This window comes from Nipponia nippon, unplaced genomic scaffold (genome assembly GCF_047370975.1).
Source record: "Nipponia nippon isolate SJK-2023a ecotype South Korea unplaced genomic scaffold, ASM4737097v1 scaffold_2, whole genome shotgun sequence".
Lineage (NCBI taxonomy): Eukaryota > Metazoa > Chordata > Aves > Pelecaniformes > Threskiornithidae > Nipponia > Nipponia nippon.
The window spans coordinates 39856000-39872898 of NW_028262336.1; the positions used below are offsets into that span (position 1 = coordinate 39856000).

The 16899-nt window shown below is 43.7% G+C and overlaps 1 protein-coding gene across 12 annotated transcripts in view; it reads left to right on the forward strand.

The window, feature by feature from the left end:
* The first annotated feature begins 5498 nt into the window (after window positions 1–5498).
* Window positions 5499–16899, forward strand: part of TMEM47 (transmembrane protein 47) — a 100473-nt gene continuing 89072 nt past the window's right edge. For 6 of the 12 annotated variants that reach the window (XR_015704795.1, XR_015704792.1, XR_015704793.1 and 3 more), the window contains exon 1: window positions 5504–6025. Coding sequence is in view for 3 of the 12 variants with exons in the window: in XM_087757915.1 (XP_087614041.1) it covers window positions 5800–6025 (226 nt within the window). In the remaining 9 variants the exon portion in view is untranslated. Of the gene's footprint in view, window positions 6026–16899 lie in introns of all 12 variants that reach the window. The other 6 variants (XR_015704799.1, XR_015704797.1, XR_015704798.1 and 3 more) reach the window with 3 other exon arrangements.

Sequence of the window (16899 nt, forward strand, 5' to 3'; positions counted from 1 at the left end):
CTGCTTGGGGACTGGCTGGGCATCAGTCGGTGGGTGGCAAGCAGTTGCACTTGTTTCTCTCTCTCTTTTTTGTTGTTTTCTTTCTCATTACTATTTATTATTATTTTATTTTATTTCAATCATTAAATTGTTCTTATCTTAGCCCATAAATTTTCTTACTTTTGCCTTTCCGATTCTCTCCCCCATCCCACCGGGGTGAGTGGAGTGAGCGAGCGGCTGTGTGGTGCTTAGTTGCTGGCTGCGGTTAAACCACGACAGGTGGTAATGTACTTCCCAGTTTGGGTGCTATTTGGCTTTAGAATCTAATTTAAAACCAAGCACGCTAGCAGCAGTGACCTCAACCCATGCATAATTCAGACCCTAATCCACTTCAGAGAAAGATAACTGAACTGCTGCCTCAGTACTACCGTTATTATCGCAGGGTCTAGTCCTAAGATACTATGCATAATGGAAGAAGTCCCACAGAAATCAACATCTTGCTTGCACGGATACTTGTTTAAAGGTTGCAGGGCTGGAACCTCACACAGCTCTTCCTATTGACTCTGCAAAGAATTGACAATGGAAGAAGGCAGCTTGGTACATATGGGACTGGGCTTCAACTGCTTGTTGCTGCTCTCATGTAAGAGTCTTGTTCATGACTGAAGGGGGAAAAGGTTTGTCTCACCTTATGCAGTGTCTATGATGTTCAGGTCAATCTTGTCAGCTCTTTGACTTGGAAGGACCCTTGACTATATATATTTATATACCTATACAGTTGTTGCAGCTGTGACTTATAGCAGCATGAGGAGTACTCTCCACAAATTTCCAGACAACACTGAGCTGGAGAGGGAGCAGCCAATGCACTGGAGGGCAGGACTGTGATCTGAAGGATCTGGTCAGGCTGGAGTAATGGTCTGGCAGGAACCTTACAAAGTTCGAGAATGCAAATGCAAATCTTGCACCTTAGGGGGGATTATCCCATGCACCAGTACAGGCTGGGGGGTGACCAGCTAGGAAGCAGCTCTGCACAGAGACCCAGCGGTCAAGGTGGGCAGCAAGCTGCACAAGAGCCATCAATGCGCCCTTGCAACAAAGGCGGCCAACAGCATCCTGGGCTGTCTTAGCAAGAATACAGCCATCTGGTCCAGGAGAGTGATTCTCCACATCTATTCAGCACTTGTGAGACCATTTCTGGGGTGCTCTGTCCAGAATTTTGACTCCTCAATACAGGAAAGATATTGACATACTGGAGTGAGTCCTGAACAGGGCAATGAGGATGGTCAGAGCACTCGATGTATGAGAAGATGTTGAGAGAGATGGATTTGTTCAGTCCAGAGAAGTGAAGGCTCCAAGACAACTTATTACTTCCTGACCAGAGGACACAAAAATGATGGTGCCAGACTCTTTGCAGAGGTGCGTGGTGATGGGACACAAAGTGATAGGGAAAAGTTGGAACAGAGTAAATCCTGATCAGATATTAGGAAAAGGTTTTTTACCAGGAGGGTGTTCAAACACCGTGGCACCAGGGCCTGGAGAGGCTGTGAGATCTCCATCCTTGGAGACATTCAAGCCTTGAGCGGACACAGCCCTGAGCAACCTGATCTGATTAGACGTTGTTTTGAGCAGTGGGTTGGGCTAGATGACCTCTGAAGGTCCCCTTCCAGACTAAATTATTCTTTGAGTCTATGACCTATGGAAGTGGTGGTACAATGTACAAGAGAGAGAGAGTGCCAAAAGAAAAATAGAGAAGTCAGAGAGAAAGGAAAAAAAAAAAAGTTATAATAGTCAAAACACAAACAGGAGAAAAAACAACAGAGAAAGGGTAAATGGTGATGCTGTGGTGATACCCTAAGAAAAAATACTTCTGTTGAGAAATGGGGTATCATTTTAGAAATTAACTACTACAATGTTTACTTTTAAAACATTCTTAAGTATCTAGAAAAATACTACACATTGGAAATGCTTTAAATTAGAATTATTCTATTTTAAATTATATGTAGAATAATATACTGTATTTTAAAAGATATTGTTGTTCCAAAGTGTAGTACTTAGGAGTCTGGAAATGATGAGATTTAGACTGATTTAATTCATCTGCTTCTACATATGTACTGAATAATGTTAATGGTGGCATACTAACAACACATGAGCATAAGCTGTGTTTCCAGAGGATCCCTGCCTCTCCAAGGAAATGAAGCAGGCAGTCAGTACTTCTTAGAAGCTTTTCTATTTATTTATTGCATTTTACCTCCATACTGACTTTTTATTGAATACAACAGTATTAATTCTGTTGGGATACTTCTGTGGTCTTTGTGACTTTAGCATATGGGGTCTCATAAACAGTAATGAATATCTCTGTCAGATTTGGAGATGGTATATTTTTTTCTGTTTCCTAAGAGGGATTTCTTGTACAGACTGATCAAGAATCATCAAAACTGCCCACTGATGGTAAGAGAAATTTGGGTGCTATACACCCAATATTTAGGAATATTTAACAAGCTTGTAATACCTTACATGTTAAAAACATCCTTGTAATTTATTTTATTTGTCAACATGAGGTCCAAACCTGAATCCAGGTACATCATTCAGACATTTAAAAAATGAGTAATTTGTGCAGTGGAAATGCACATTGTGTGAAATTACACTGACCCGCCACTGGTATCATCAGCAAAGCTCAGAGCTTCATAGTGACACAGAGGAGAGCCTTATCACTTGAACTAATAGTTCCAGTAGCTGTTCCTTCCATGGACTGACCCTCCAGGGAGGCAGGGCAGAGACTTTTCCAGTTGATTTCATATCCATTCACTAAAGGAAAAAAGATGGTCACAGTACTCCTTAAGGCAAAGACAAATTTCCGAGGCAATGGTGCTCGTTACTTTGTTATGAACTCTGCTATTTTGTTTTTTCCTTGCTGTCTTTTCCCATTTTGCCTCTGCTTACTTAATCTTTGCTTGTACACATACGCTGTCTCTGCCTCCTTTCCAGCCTTCCTCGCCCTCTGTGAAGCTTTGCCTGCCTTCCTAACCCTTGAACCCTTGATGTCTGATGGTGCCTGAGGACCAGGTGGTCCTGCCACTTGGGCTGTTTCTCCCGTGCTCCTTGAGCAGAACATCTCTGAGGTGGGGGGACATCTCCGTTCCCACAACGGGCTCCCCCAGGTACTTTCAGGAACAGCGGGTGGCCAGAAGGTGGAGGCTGGAGCATGCCCAAGCATCCATTTGCTGATACACCATTCATTCAGACACAGAAGCTGTAAATGGGTGCGGCACACTAACTACAGATGAAATCCTTGGAGAATTTAAGATGTAAGCACATCCCTCTTGAGCATAGCAAACTGCAGTGCGGTGTGCAGGCTGTGGTTGGGTTTGTGTTTTGGGGGAGCTGTATGTCAACCTTCTGCTTCTCAGTGAGAAACCTGTTGAAGTTGTTTGGGCTTTTTTTTATAGACAGTGAAAATATGTATTTTTCAGACTACATATGACTGAACTTTAGCTGGAACTTTAAAAAAAAAAAAACAATCAACCTGAGGCAGATATCCTCCAGGCCAAACAGCAAAGGTTTAATAAAATAAAAACAAATTGAGTCTTGTACAGAAAGTGCTGGGTACATTAACTATAAGCACCAGTGCTATTTCTGTATATAATACCCCAAGTTTTCATACATACTAGTAAACTGTTGACATTTTCTCCTCCTTTTTATGAAATACTAGAACAGAACCATGATTCTGCATTTCATACAGTTTTGACATAGTGTGTTCAGCTTGGCACACCTATGCTTTTATCAGTTTTTAAATCCTTTCTCATTTTTTTATTTATATTCACTATGTTCTTCCAATAGTTAACATTTTACAATTGGGAGGCAATAGAAACATGACTCAAACAAACTAATTGGCTAACATATTAATACCTGGTACACACCTACTGAAGTAATAGCAGACATTAAAGAAAAAAACAAAACCAAAAAAAACCCCACAAAACCCCAAACCCAAACATCTAATTTCCTTCCAATTCTAGCAGTAACAGGTCAAGGAAATGCATTTCTTCTTCAGGATTAATGACAGACTGGCATCAGTTGATTCACAAATACCTATGGCTTAGAGCCCTTAGAAATACACCTAACTTCTGCTAACATCACACAGTTTGTGTATGCACTCTGATACACCTACTACGGTGTCAGGGCACCAAGCTTTGGTTGTTGCGTTTTTAACAGAGGCGGCATGTAAATACTTAAGAAAAGGAGAAATTGTTGAAATACATGGAAGTGTTCTCTAACGTAATGCCACTGGGAAACCAGGACTAGACCTCATCCGCTAACTCCTATAAACAGCTGTAAAAGCAAAACTGTTCGTGCTCCGAGGAGCTTGCAATGTAAATAATATTCTTTCTTTCTGTTTCTGCCTTAAAGGACTATGAACAGAGTGAAATAAAACTTGGACGAAAGTTGCGTAAACCATTAGGATTTAATCCTGCAACGGAGATCTTAGAAAGAAAACTGGAGTTTTCCGGAAAAAAAAAAAAGCTAAATAATGTTAATAGGGATACAATAGCTAGCACTTATGGGACAGATTTTTTTCTGTTTCTTCACTAGATGATGGCTTTGCTGGCTTGAATTCTCTCTTCCCATTTTATAGTTCTGCCTCAAATATGAGTAGCAGTATTTGCTTTCAAATCTGTGGGTTGAATCTTTCTCCTTTTCTTTTTTAATAATCCTTAATGGACATTATACTCTATCTTCGTGTCTTTCTGTGTTTCTATCTCATGAGGGAGAGCTGCTTTAGACAGTGAATTATACTAGCACCCATGTTTAATAACTAACCAAAACATTTGCCCTTGACATTCTCAGCACCGTAATCCTAATTAAGCGAAATAAACAGAGATGAAATGAAAACCGGGTGAAGCACTCATCCTTTCTCAAGATTTAATTTGGGATCAGAAACGCCGCTGACGGGAAAGGGAAGCAGGAATTGCAAGTACGTCCGCGCACGAACAATGAAATGCTGAATTATTTTTTAAACCTTCCACTAATAACCTGTGATTTAAAGGTCACTTCAGAAAAGGAATCAAGGTCAGGCATCGCTAATCCTGCATCCGAGGCAGCCTTTTGTTTACCCCCAGTTCCTCGCCGTAGCTGCGCGTTAACGCTTGCACAGCCCCCGCTGCCCTCCGCGGCCCGGCCCGCCCGGGACAGCCTTCGCTTCCACGCCTGACGCTCGGCCACAACCGCAGGGTTACGGCGCGCAGGATCGCGGCCCCGCCGGGCAGGCCGGCGCCCCCTCCCACCCCTCCCGGCGCGGCCGAGGACGGCAGCAGGGCCGGGGGCGGCGGAGGCCGCTCGGGGGCGGCGGGGCGGGCCGGCTCCCGGCGCCGCCTGCGCCGGGGGGAAAGTTCCCCAAACTTCGCCCCGGCGGGGCGGAGCGGCGCCGGCAGGGGCCGCGCCCCCGCCCCGCTCCCGGCCCCCGCTGCGACGGCTCCCGCCCCTTCCCCGGCGGACCGCAGGCCGGGCCGGGCTCTGCTGCCGCCGCCTCCCCCGGTAGGGGCGGGCAGAGGGAGGAGCGCGTCGGGCCGGGCCGGGCCGGGCGGCGCCGGGGGGCCTAGGGGGAGCTGCTGCACCTGATACACCGGGGCGGGAGCGCGGCGAGGGAGGAGGGAGGGAGCGGCGCTGCCCGCCGCCTGCGGAAGCCTCTCCCCGCCGTTAGTCAGCGCTGGTCTCGCTGCCTCTGCCTCCTCACGCCTCTTCTGCGCGGTGCTGGGCTCTTGCTCCTCTTCCCTCGGGGCCGGCGGCAGTGCGTCCTCCTCCTCCTTCTCCTCCCTCCCCCCGGGCCCCATGGCTTCGGCCGGCAGCGGCATGGAGGAGGTGCGCGTCTCGGTGCTGACCCCGCTGAAGCTGGTGGGGCTGGTGTGCATCTTCCTGGCGCTCTGCCTGGACCTGGGAGCCGTGCTGAGCCCCGCCTGGGTGACAGCGGACCACCAGTACTACCTGTCCCTCTGGGAGTCCTGCCGCAAGCCCGGCAACTTGGACAGCTGGCTCTGCGAGTCGACGCTGCACAGCGGTGAGATACGGCTGCCCCGGGGCTCGCCCCGGACCCCCCTGGCTCCGCTCCCTCCCGCCGCCGGCTGCACCCCGAGCCCGCAGCCGCCCTCTGCCTGGCCCTGGCCGCTGCCCCGTCCCTCCTTTGGCCCTTTCTGCCTCCCCGCCGCCACCACCTTGGCCGCCTCCCGCTTCCCCGGCCGCACCCCGGGCGCTGAGACTTGTCCCCCGCCCCGTGCCCGGGCTCCCCTGCCAGCATCCTCTGAGCCGCCTCTCCTTCACCCTTGTCACCTCCAGGACCGTGTCCCAGCCCCTTCCCGGGGCCAGCCTCCTCTCCGGACCGGAGCAGTGCCCGGAGCCCTTGCCCCGCCATTCCCCGCTCCCGCTCCGGACTCCCCGCCTCGCCCGCTGCCGTCCCCGCTCTCCGCCCGCCTCTCCGCTTCGGCCGCCGCCGGGAAGAGACCCCGGCACCTTTGTCCTCCCGTTCCCCAGCCGCTTCGTCCATCCCCATGCTCCTCATCCTCCTCCCTGCCTCCCCGACCCCGGCGCTTGCCCTTCCCGGGCTGCGCGGCCCCGACACCGCATCTCCCTGGCTTGTGGGTTGGGGTGAAGGTGGCGGCGGTCTCTGTAAATAGCCTGTGCTGGAGGGGGGAGCACCCCGAGTCCGTGCCCGGCTCATCCCTCTGCCTGCGAGATGGTCTAGGGTGCAGGAGAGGTGTGAGGTTGGCTTCTGTGAGCGAAAAGGGTGACTGATTTAGTATCTGCCTTTGTGTTTTCACAAAACATCCCGAGTTTGGACTAGTTCTGATTATTTTTCCGTGTGGCAGTTGTTCTCGTACGGTGAGAAGCTGTTGGGGATCATGTATCTTATAATTCCCCCCCCACCTCTGCCCACATCCCCCGAAGTTGCTAGTCTTGGAAAGTTGGGGCTTCCTGACCAAAACCGGTTGTTATTTTGTCCCGAGCGAGGACGCCTGCACTCTGGCTCTCTCCCTATCCCCCTGGGTGTGCTTGTGTATGTCTTTCTCTAGCAAGTACTGATCTTCCCATCATCTTTCATATTCCTTTGCCTTCTTGCCACACTCCCTGTTTTGATTTCTTGATGCTTATTCGTTCTTCAGCTTTCTAGGTCTCTGGTCATAGTGGTTTGTCATTTCACTATTGCTTGGAGTACTTCAAAATGGGTTGTGAATGATACAAACAAGCTGCCTGTTGAATATTTTTCAGTAAATTCTTTTGTAGTACCATAATTGTTAAGGTTTTCATGGGTTGGTTTATTTACTTTATGCCTGAGACCAACTTCTTCTGGAGTCCCAATAGAAACATTGACAAATGAAGCCAGCCTCTTCCCCCTCCCCTCTCCCCATTTTCATCCCCGTCCCTGTCCTCCGCACACACATGCTTGCATTGCTAAATCATCCGTTTGGATCGCCGTGCTCTCCGGTTGGGTAAATCATATAGGGACAAGATGTTTGTTTTGGGAAAGAAGGCAAGGGCCTGACCGTATTCTAGATGCTTTCCTTTTTCCTTGCTTCTCTGAAATCCTTGTATAGATTCTGGGAAATAACTGATCGCTGCTTGAGTAGACATTGCACAGGTTCCTTTGCTGCTGTGATTATTTTTTTCTGTTATTGTGTGGAGTAGTATTTGAGGGTTTGAATGTTGTTTGGGGTTTTGTTTTCAATCGCGTAGCGCCAAAACAAATTGTAAGGAAATGTCGGTTTCAGTCAGTTACCAGGGTATCTATACAAACTTTGGAGACCTTTCTTTTCCTTCCCCAGTATAAATGGAAATTTATGTAGGAATGTCAGCTCCTATGTGTCTCCTTAGCAACGTGAATCCCTTGCCCCTTCTCCCTGTCTCCTGAAATAGTATCCCCTTGATTGCAGAAAGACTTTTCAGATGGCTTGAATGAAAACCTGCTTCAAATCCCTCCCCACCTCCGCACACACTTTATTGGGCTCCCCCCTCAATCCATCTCCCCACCACGCATGCGTGTATACACTCGCACACACACACACACAAAAGTGGGACATTTAAGAAAAGCAGGACAGCTTATGGAACAGCATAAAAGGACACTAATCTCTCTCGTTGCTTTATCTGTCACCTGTCTGTTTATGGGAAGGTGGAAGATGAATGAGTGAGGATGGATAGGAATGAAATGTGGTTTTGTTGGATGCTGTGTGTTGAAAATTTGCCTTTTCCTGGTGCTTTCCTCTACCCTGTGCAAAAATTCCTGCCTGTCCGGTTTTATTCAGGTTCCTTGAATGAGCTTTACTCATTTTCCTTAGATACTTTCCAGTCTATGGAGCCAGGTTTCACAAGCTACTGGGGAAGAAGTGAATGATTGTTTTATTTGAGGTGACTGGAATAAACCCTTCATTTTCCTCATGTTTGGCACACAATGCTGCACTCTGAGGAGACCTGAAATAGGAGAAACTGTACCGTTCTCCTTTCGCCTTCTGCTAATGTGTTACAATTCCCATTAAAGTAAATGGGAAGGCTCCCAGTAAGTTCACCAAGTTGGATTGGGCTCATATTCAAGACCAGTTTGTGTGCTTGCCTTAATATTTTAAGTGCACTCTCCTCCTACATCAAGGATCTAGCACACGGTATATTTTGGAGATAGTGGGGAGCTCCCACAGGGAAAGCTCTTTTAGCTTGATACCAGCGCAAGCAGCTTTGTAGCTGGCTAGCTGTGAAAAGCAGTAGTACACACAGGAAAAAGGCATCTTCACCCATGGTTTTAAGAGATTTACTTCATCATCCCTTGAAGCAGAGCACCTCAAGTGGCACCATCAAGGGCAAGCTCATGCTAGAAGCTGTTAAAGCATAGTCGAGGTTTAATTAAAAACCTTTGTTGTAATTAGATGTAGGACCCCTGACTGCTATCAAAAGGGCAACTTAGTAGTGGAGAGCAGAAGGAAATGTACAGAGCATGATTACATTGGCTGTTATAGCAGGAAATAATCCTTCTCGGTTTTCCTTCAGCGTTGCTAGTGCTTGGAGTATGTATTCTTGCATGCATTCATTCACTGTTTTGAGGGCTTTTTGTTTATAGCTTGCAAGCAATCCTTTGCTCTCATACTGCTTTTAAAGTACTGTAAGTACTTCACAATATTGCTGGTTCAAGTAGGTAAAATAGTGAGTCAAATTAATTTTTAGAAATCTGAAGATTATAAAATAATCTCATCTTAATTTGATTTTCTTCTTTTTGAGTCTTTAGGGTCTATGTAAATCACCAGTTCAATTTTTTTTCCTGTAATTGCAGGAGCTAGAAAGGTATTCTCGCATATCCCTTGTCTCCCTCTTCCCTTGATGAAATTCTAAAATTCCCACTAATAGCAACTTCAGGAGCTGAAAAACTAACAAAGTTGTCAATATGGAAAGCTTCGTGATAAAATCTTGAGATCCAGCAATGCTGCTTTACAGTCTCACCAGCTGTCTGGGCATAAAATTATTTTCTATGATCAAAGCTTAACTTGGCTAATGCACAAGTTGTCTTTAAGTCAGCTGTATTTTAAACTCATGTGCTGAAGTAAAAAAACCAACCAAACAAACAAACAAAAAAACAACTTACAGAGTTTGGAGTGTTCCTTTGGTGTCTTTAAACAAAATTTTTTTTAGACCTCATTTGGAGTGGATTGTGTCTAATTTTTGATGGTTCATTTGCAGATTTATCAGTTATCAGTTTAAGAGTTATGTATGAATATTTATTTCTCTCACAGCATCTGCCTAAAATTAAACGCATCTTATGTACAACTGCATGGTGTGTCTGTATCTCTACAGGTAGTTCTCTTCTTCCTGCAGAATTAACAACAGTAAATTTGAATTTATGCCATAGACTGCAGCCATTATAGTTCTTTAAATCAAAGCTACACAAATATGATGTGGAAGACTTAAATGGTTCCATAGAATCTGATCTGCAGGTGTATTGTGTATTTTGGCTTCAGTACACATGTATGCTATTCATAGAAAACAATGGCTCCTCTGCAGCATTTCAGTTTATTGTGAAAATAGCGTATATAAAAATACGTTTGAATGGTTTCATACTGGTTAACTGTATTCATTCAGGTTTATGGGGGCTGTATGACTTTGTTACTTCTCAACCTGTGTATTTATTTATGCAACGTTCAGTTTTCTATAAGATCATTATACTCTAAGAACTGTCCATGAATGTTTGAAAGACAAAACAGTCTCAAGGAAATAAGTGCAACAGGGTCTCTGTACATGTTTAAACTTAGTGACGAACAAACCATAAAGTAAGCTTAACTTAGCATAGTGCAGTAAAACAACTTGAGTCTAGTTTTCTGCTTATAATTCTGTTCTAATTTGTTTTTAAAATAAAAAAGCATCAGAGGCTGCTCATTTGGTAGCTCTTGAAGGGGTTTAACCTTAATTATATATTAGATGCAGATATCTGAATTAACATGGCTCAATAGTCTTGGATGGTATCTGCTTGTTTTGAATCTAAGGGGTTGTTCCAAGGGGAAATTGCTAGCTCAAAAGCAGCTTCCTCATTAGAAGATCTGGATCATTGCTCAGAGTTGATGTTGACAGATATTTGTAAAATGCTCAGCAAGGCTGATAGTTTGCTATAAAATAACATAAGAAGAACCAATGTAACTTTACTAAGTCTGAAGAAAGTGGCTCGTACAATGTAAGGAGCAATTAATAAAACATTCCTTCTGGTTTTGAAAACTGTAGTCTGTCGTATTGCATATTACTCTCTTTAATACTCGTCCCCGACACTTTATCTGAAGGTGGATATGAAATCAAAAGCCATACTACTTCAAACTCGCCATCTAAGACCCTGAGCAAGCTGATCTAACTTTGAAGTTGAGTCTGACTTAGATACTAGCCCTGCTTTCCATGGGGAGCTGGACTAGGACCTCCAGAGGTCCTTCCCAGCCTACATTATTCTGTGATTCTATGATGACTGATACTCTGTTTATGCCTGATGTCTACCTGGCTCCTTCAATGTGTTCCAGATGCCTTGAATTTGTTAACTAGCCCTCACAGTAGCTCCAGATAGAATATTTTTTTAGGGTATGCTCCCTCTTTTACAAATGGACCAGTTATTTTAGCCTCAGACTTCCCAAGGCCATGCTCTGTGGGAGCAGCAGATCTAAGACTCCTGTTCAATAGTCTAGACCTTTTAGTATGACAGAGGCTACCGTTTCAGCCACCCTTCTCCAACCAGCTAAGAGACGTGGTTACAGCACATTTGTGTGTAATGCATGAAGTTTGTGTGAGTTTATCTGATCAGATCAAGAGCACCATACATCTTGTCATTGATAATACTCTTTAAAAAAGAATAAAGGAAGACTTCTAACCTTAGTGGGTTATTGTTACTGCTGCTGTTCATTGCAATTTTAAAAACAGTAATGTATACTGTTGCTTTAAGTTTTGTTTATTTAATAAAGAACTCTTGCACCAGTAAGTTAAAAAGTGTTCCTTGTGTTAGGGATAATACAAGTGGTTTAAATATTTGATGAGATTTTATATTTAGAATCACATAGAAAGCAACCTTGCCTCTGTTACTGATTTGTGGCCAAAGATGACCACATAAGATTCAAGGTAACAAGCAGGAGGCGCGGGCTGAAGTCTATCCAGCTGTATTGCTTTATGTGTTTTTACTTGTTCCATTTCTGCAATATAAAGACCATTGTTTTGATGGGAAGTACTCCTTGAACTATTTTAACTGCTAATTGTTTTTCTCAAGGAACAATGGAATGAGTTTTGAAAATTGCAAAAGATTGCCAGTTTGCTTAAAGAACATCGGTAACTGTGGGAAATAAATTACATTCTTGTTCCAACGCAAAGCGTACTTCTTCAGATTGCTAAAATGTAGTAGTATATATAGAAAAGGTCAGAAAAGGTGAGCTTTTCTTGAAAAGCTTGTGTAACACATCTCCCACACTTCTCTCCTAATGGCATAATTCTAAGATTTCCAGGTTTTTGTGAGGTTCTTGGAGTTGTGGGGGTGTGTGTTTTGTTTTTTTTTCTTGAATGAATGAATATCCAATAATTAAAATGGCATAGTAGTGAGCTAATCTCAGAAGAATGCCATGTATCCAGTGGAAGAAATGCCTGAGTACATGCTGTACTATTCTGTGAATGAATTATAGATTACATGACTTTCTGTAATGCTGTGCTTGTCTTGAAGTCCTCTGTTGGCAAAAGTGATGTGCAATGCATGTTGCCCTTAAATAATGAAATAAAGATCTATATGATGGCAGCACTTAACTCTTTATTTGAAGATGCAGTTCATTTAAATGATTTTACTCTGTGATTTTAGAAATACAGGCAGGCCATGGCTCAGAGAGCAGCTGTACAAAAAAACCCCAAAGTGTATATATTTTGTATAAATAAGGAATGTAAGCTTTAATCTTCAGGAGAGATGTGTGTCATGGGCAGATGAGCAAGCACCTGCTACGTTTCAAGTTGCTCGTACATCTGTAACCCCCCTAGGCATTAGACTGTCTTGTCTTGCAAAATCTGTCTCTTTTGCACAACAGCAGAGCTGCTTACCATAGTTTTATTACTTTTGTTGTTCAGTCTCATGTCCTGCAGAGACGGGAGATAAAACTTGTGGTGGTATTGAAGCACGCAGAAAGTTAAGAGTCCAGCAGTCTCGGGGCCACACATAGTCTGATGAACATGACAGCTGAAACGGAGACATCAGGCAGATTAATGCAGTCTCTTATCTTACACAGGACTGCCATAGAAATCATCCTGACAAACTGAGGCCGTTTCTTCTTTGTGTGCTGCTCGCTTCTCTGGGAACCAAACTGTCCCTCGCATGCTCAGTGGCGTCTTTGGGTGGAAGAGAGGGGAGCTCTGCTTGCCGTTTGTCCTGGTTTCAGCTGGGATAGAGTTAATTTTCTTCCTAGTAGATGGTGTAGTTTTGTGTTTTGGATTTAGGATGAGAATAATGTTGAAAACACACTGATGTTTTAGTTGTTGCTGAGCAGTGTTTTCACTAAGTCAAGGACTTTTCAGCTTCTCATACTGCTCTACTAGCAAGGAGGCTGGAGGTGCACAAGAAGCTGGGAGGGGACACAACCGGGACAGCTGACCCAAACTGGCCAAAGGGATATTCCATACCATATGACATCATGCTGAACAAAAAAACGGGGGGAGTTGGCTGGGGGGGAGCATGGCCACTGCTTGGCAGCTGGCTGGGCATTGGTCGGTGAGTGGTGAGCAATTGCATTATGCATCACTTGTTTTGTATATTCTTTTATCATTATTATTATTTTCCCTTCCTTTTCTGTCCTATTAAATTGTCTTTATCTCAACCCATGAGTTTTACCTTTTTTCTGATTCTCTCCCTGATCCCACTGGGAGGGAGGGAGTGAATGGCTGTGTGGTGTTTAGCTGCCTGCCGGGTTAAACCACGACACCATTGAAAGGCGAGCGTAGTCTGCACCATGGCTGCCTAGTGAGTCCCCCAACCTAGCAAGCATGTCCTTACCAGGCTGAGGAGGGTAGGTGGTAGACCACCTACTGCCCAGAGTGTCCTGCCAGTGGGCTGATTACCTTACCTGGAACGGAGCTGGCCTCTTTCCCTCTGATTGTGGTTGACTTGCTGTGGAGAAAAGGAAAGCCATAGGAGGAGCCTGAGCGAGAGGGACGCAACTCTGTAGGTGACTGCTACAGACTTTTCCCTCAACGCTAAGAGAGCCCTGAGTCTGGGCTGCCTTACGGTAACATTCAAGTATTTTTGTATGTCAGTGGAAAGGTGTGTAAACAGCACTGGAAAGTTGGAAAGGACCAGTTAGGTAAGAGGCACTTCAAAGCAAGACTCAGATTTGGATTCCGTCCTACCTATTTGTTCACAGACTCTATAGTTTTCATGTTTATTTTTTTCCAGCTTGGGTCTAGCAGATGAAAGAAGAGAGCAGTTTCAGTCTACCCTAGTGGTTAAGAAATTCTTCTGGGAAACGGGAGCAGAGGTTCAAGGCTGGAGCTGGGAAGCAAAGGCATTGCAGTTTCTGAGAAGCCCTCTAGCCTCTGGTACATTGCAGCTAAGGAGGTGCCTGCATTTCCTTCTTCATTTGTCAGCTCCCATCATTAGCCATTAGCATTCCGTGTCTTGGCAAGACACAGGTGGACCCAGGTTTGCCCCAGTTAGCTGTTCTTTGGACACATCTCTGTGCTTGTTCTCTTTTTCTTTGACTGGCTCTAAATGACTCTCCACTTGCATCAGGAACACTAGATCATCTTACAAGCATCTTGTACAGTAAATGGAAAGTGACTGATGCTTTATGTGGAGCCTCTGAATTATCCTTAGGAGGCACCTAGGGATTTTGGCACCCAGCATAAAATGCTCAAAATTCTGTTTGGGTGTTGTCAAAATCCTGGTGAATTGGAGGTATGAGAAAGCCTTACTGTTAAGCCCACCTGTATTGTGCAAGACTTGGAGGGCTTTGTCCTGCGTGCTACTGTGTGTGGATGAAGACTGATTTCTTAGGGAATAGCTCAGTATGTAAACCTCCTGTTAGAGAAGAAGCAGAAAATTGTTTTGTCTCTTCTACAAACAGCTTCTTTTTAACATATCTGTGACCTCACATAGTTATTTCATGTGTTCAAATTCACAGCTTTCAGAAGAAAGCCTTGGTGTAGAGTGTTTGAGTTCTGTCTTAAGGAAATTATGCATTCAGCCACAGCTGGCTGGTTCCCACAGCTCTGGTAAAGCTTTTTAAGTGTCTGTGTGACTTGGGGATCCACACACACAAGTCATTTTCATACTTTAGAAAAATCTTAATCCATAAAATGAAAAGAAAACGTAAAAGCCAGAGTACGTCTGTGCAGCAACTACCAGTAATAAGCATACTATACAAACTGACAACAAGCAGAAAATATTTATTTATTGCGATTTTTGTACAAGGCTCCACTGTGTAAACTTGTGGCTAGAGCAACTTGCTGAAGGCTTGGTATAGATGCTGCCAGAAAGTGCTTTTCTCTGTAAGAACAGCAGTGCAGAAGTGCGTGCTGCGGAGCCTCAAAAGACTGTACTTGTGGTGCTGGCCGTACAAGAGTGGAGGAGTATGGACGAAGTAACTTACGGACACTGGGCTTCCCAGCTTTAGCCAATATCCCCTTCATCCAGAGGAGAATTCATCTGAGCAGCTTCTTAAAAACCCATCATTTTGGCTCAGGTGAGGTTCCAAAGGACTTACTTCTCTGTGGAATAATTTGATGTGAGAACTTAATGGCCACTTCAGTACTTATTTTATCATGGTATTTCCACTGAATGCAATGGAGCTTGGCCTTCCACAGAAGTCTGTGCACCTAATTGTGCTGAAGAAAGAGGAATTCTTAATGATCGTGTGACAAATGCACTTCTAGAAACTAGATTCTACCTTTGTGTGTTTATACAATCACTACACTTTGTAAACGTTTGTTGGCTATTTGATGGCTAAGTGGATGAGTGTTTATAAACTTAGAAATATTTTTGAATATGAAGCGATTAGGAACATCTCTAGCTATCTTATTTATCTTAGTTGATTGTTATGACATTGAGTGGGTTATAGTTAATTTCTTACGTGTGGAAGCCTCAACTTTCTATGCTTTACTTGATGCGTTCTTTCAAATTCATTATTCTTGAATTTAAATACTATATTACAATTTCTGAGAATGTTTTGGCTGAGGGCAGGTATGTGATAAGTGGAAGCTTTGCAATGAATTAGAAAAACTTACCTAAGAGGGTTGTGTTTTGTTTCTTTCCAAGGTTTTGTTTAGTGCTGGGAGGAGGTCAGTCATTACCTTCATCATGTAACACCTGCATGTGTTTTCTCTCTTCAGCCTCTATGAGGAGAGGACTCGGTAGAGAACCATTGTATGAAAGAAAGGAACATTTGTTCATTTTCATTATCTGAAAGAGCCCTACACACGTTTCACGTGTTCCACAATATGTTTTTATATCCACCACTACTTCTACTGTAGAACACCATGTAGATAAAATATTTAATTTTTGGGGAACTTGCTGAAAACATGAGATCTATGACAATGCTAGCCTTCTGTATTGCTCTTTCTCAAGTTAAAAAATGACCTAGTTATTAAAATAAATATTTCAGAACTTTGAGATGTTTTCTCCTTCTTTTATGGCTTTTCCTGATTTTATCCTAGTACTGAAGTATTATTTTGCCCAAGAAAAAGAGCAGATAGAGCTGCTTTTAATTAAAAATGAATATACAGCTTAAAGCCCTAGGTCATTTCATTTGGGGGGAAGAAGGGAGGAGAGTCGCACATTTCAGTGTGCAATTAACACTGTGCTTCTGTATCACTAAGAAACAGGCAGAATTTCCAAAGAGCAATGAGACCAAGCTGTCCTTACAAAAAGGCACTGACTTACGCATGAGGGATTAACTGAAAAGAAACATTATCATCATAGTTTGGGGGTTTGTTGTTTTGTTTGTTTTTTGGTTTTTTTTTTTTACTGAAGATGATAATTTTAATAAGTTTTACACCATATAAGTTTTGAAAATAGGTTTTAAGTACCTAAGTTCATACTTATATATATATTTCCAAATACTGAAATCCACATCCCTAAACTAATAGGCAGATCGTTATAATAAAAATTATGCAAACACTATAATCACTGTCAGAACTGCAGTGTGTATTTCCCATGGTTATAGACATTGTGATGCTTCTTGTGCAGTACAAAAGCATGTTTGGATTTTCAGACCTAAAAATAGTATACATTAAGTGAGGCTTTTCTTAAGAAATCTGCCTCAAGTTACTTAAAGATTGTCAAAAATGTGTTCATTCTAGTTGTTCGGATGGGATAGGTGGCATTATCAGTGTAATTCTTAACATATTGCTAAAATGATGGAACACTGAAAAAATCTCATTATGGTTTCTGTTGAGCCTGCAGTTATAAATCAA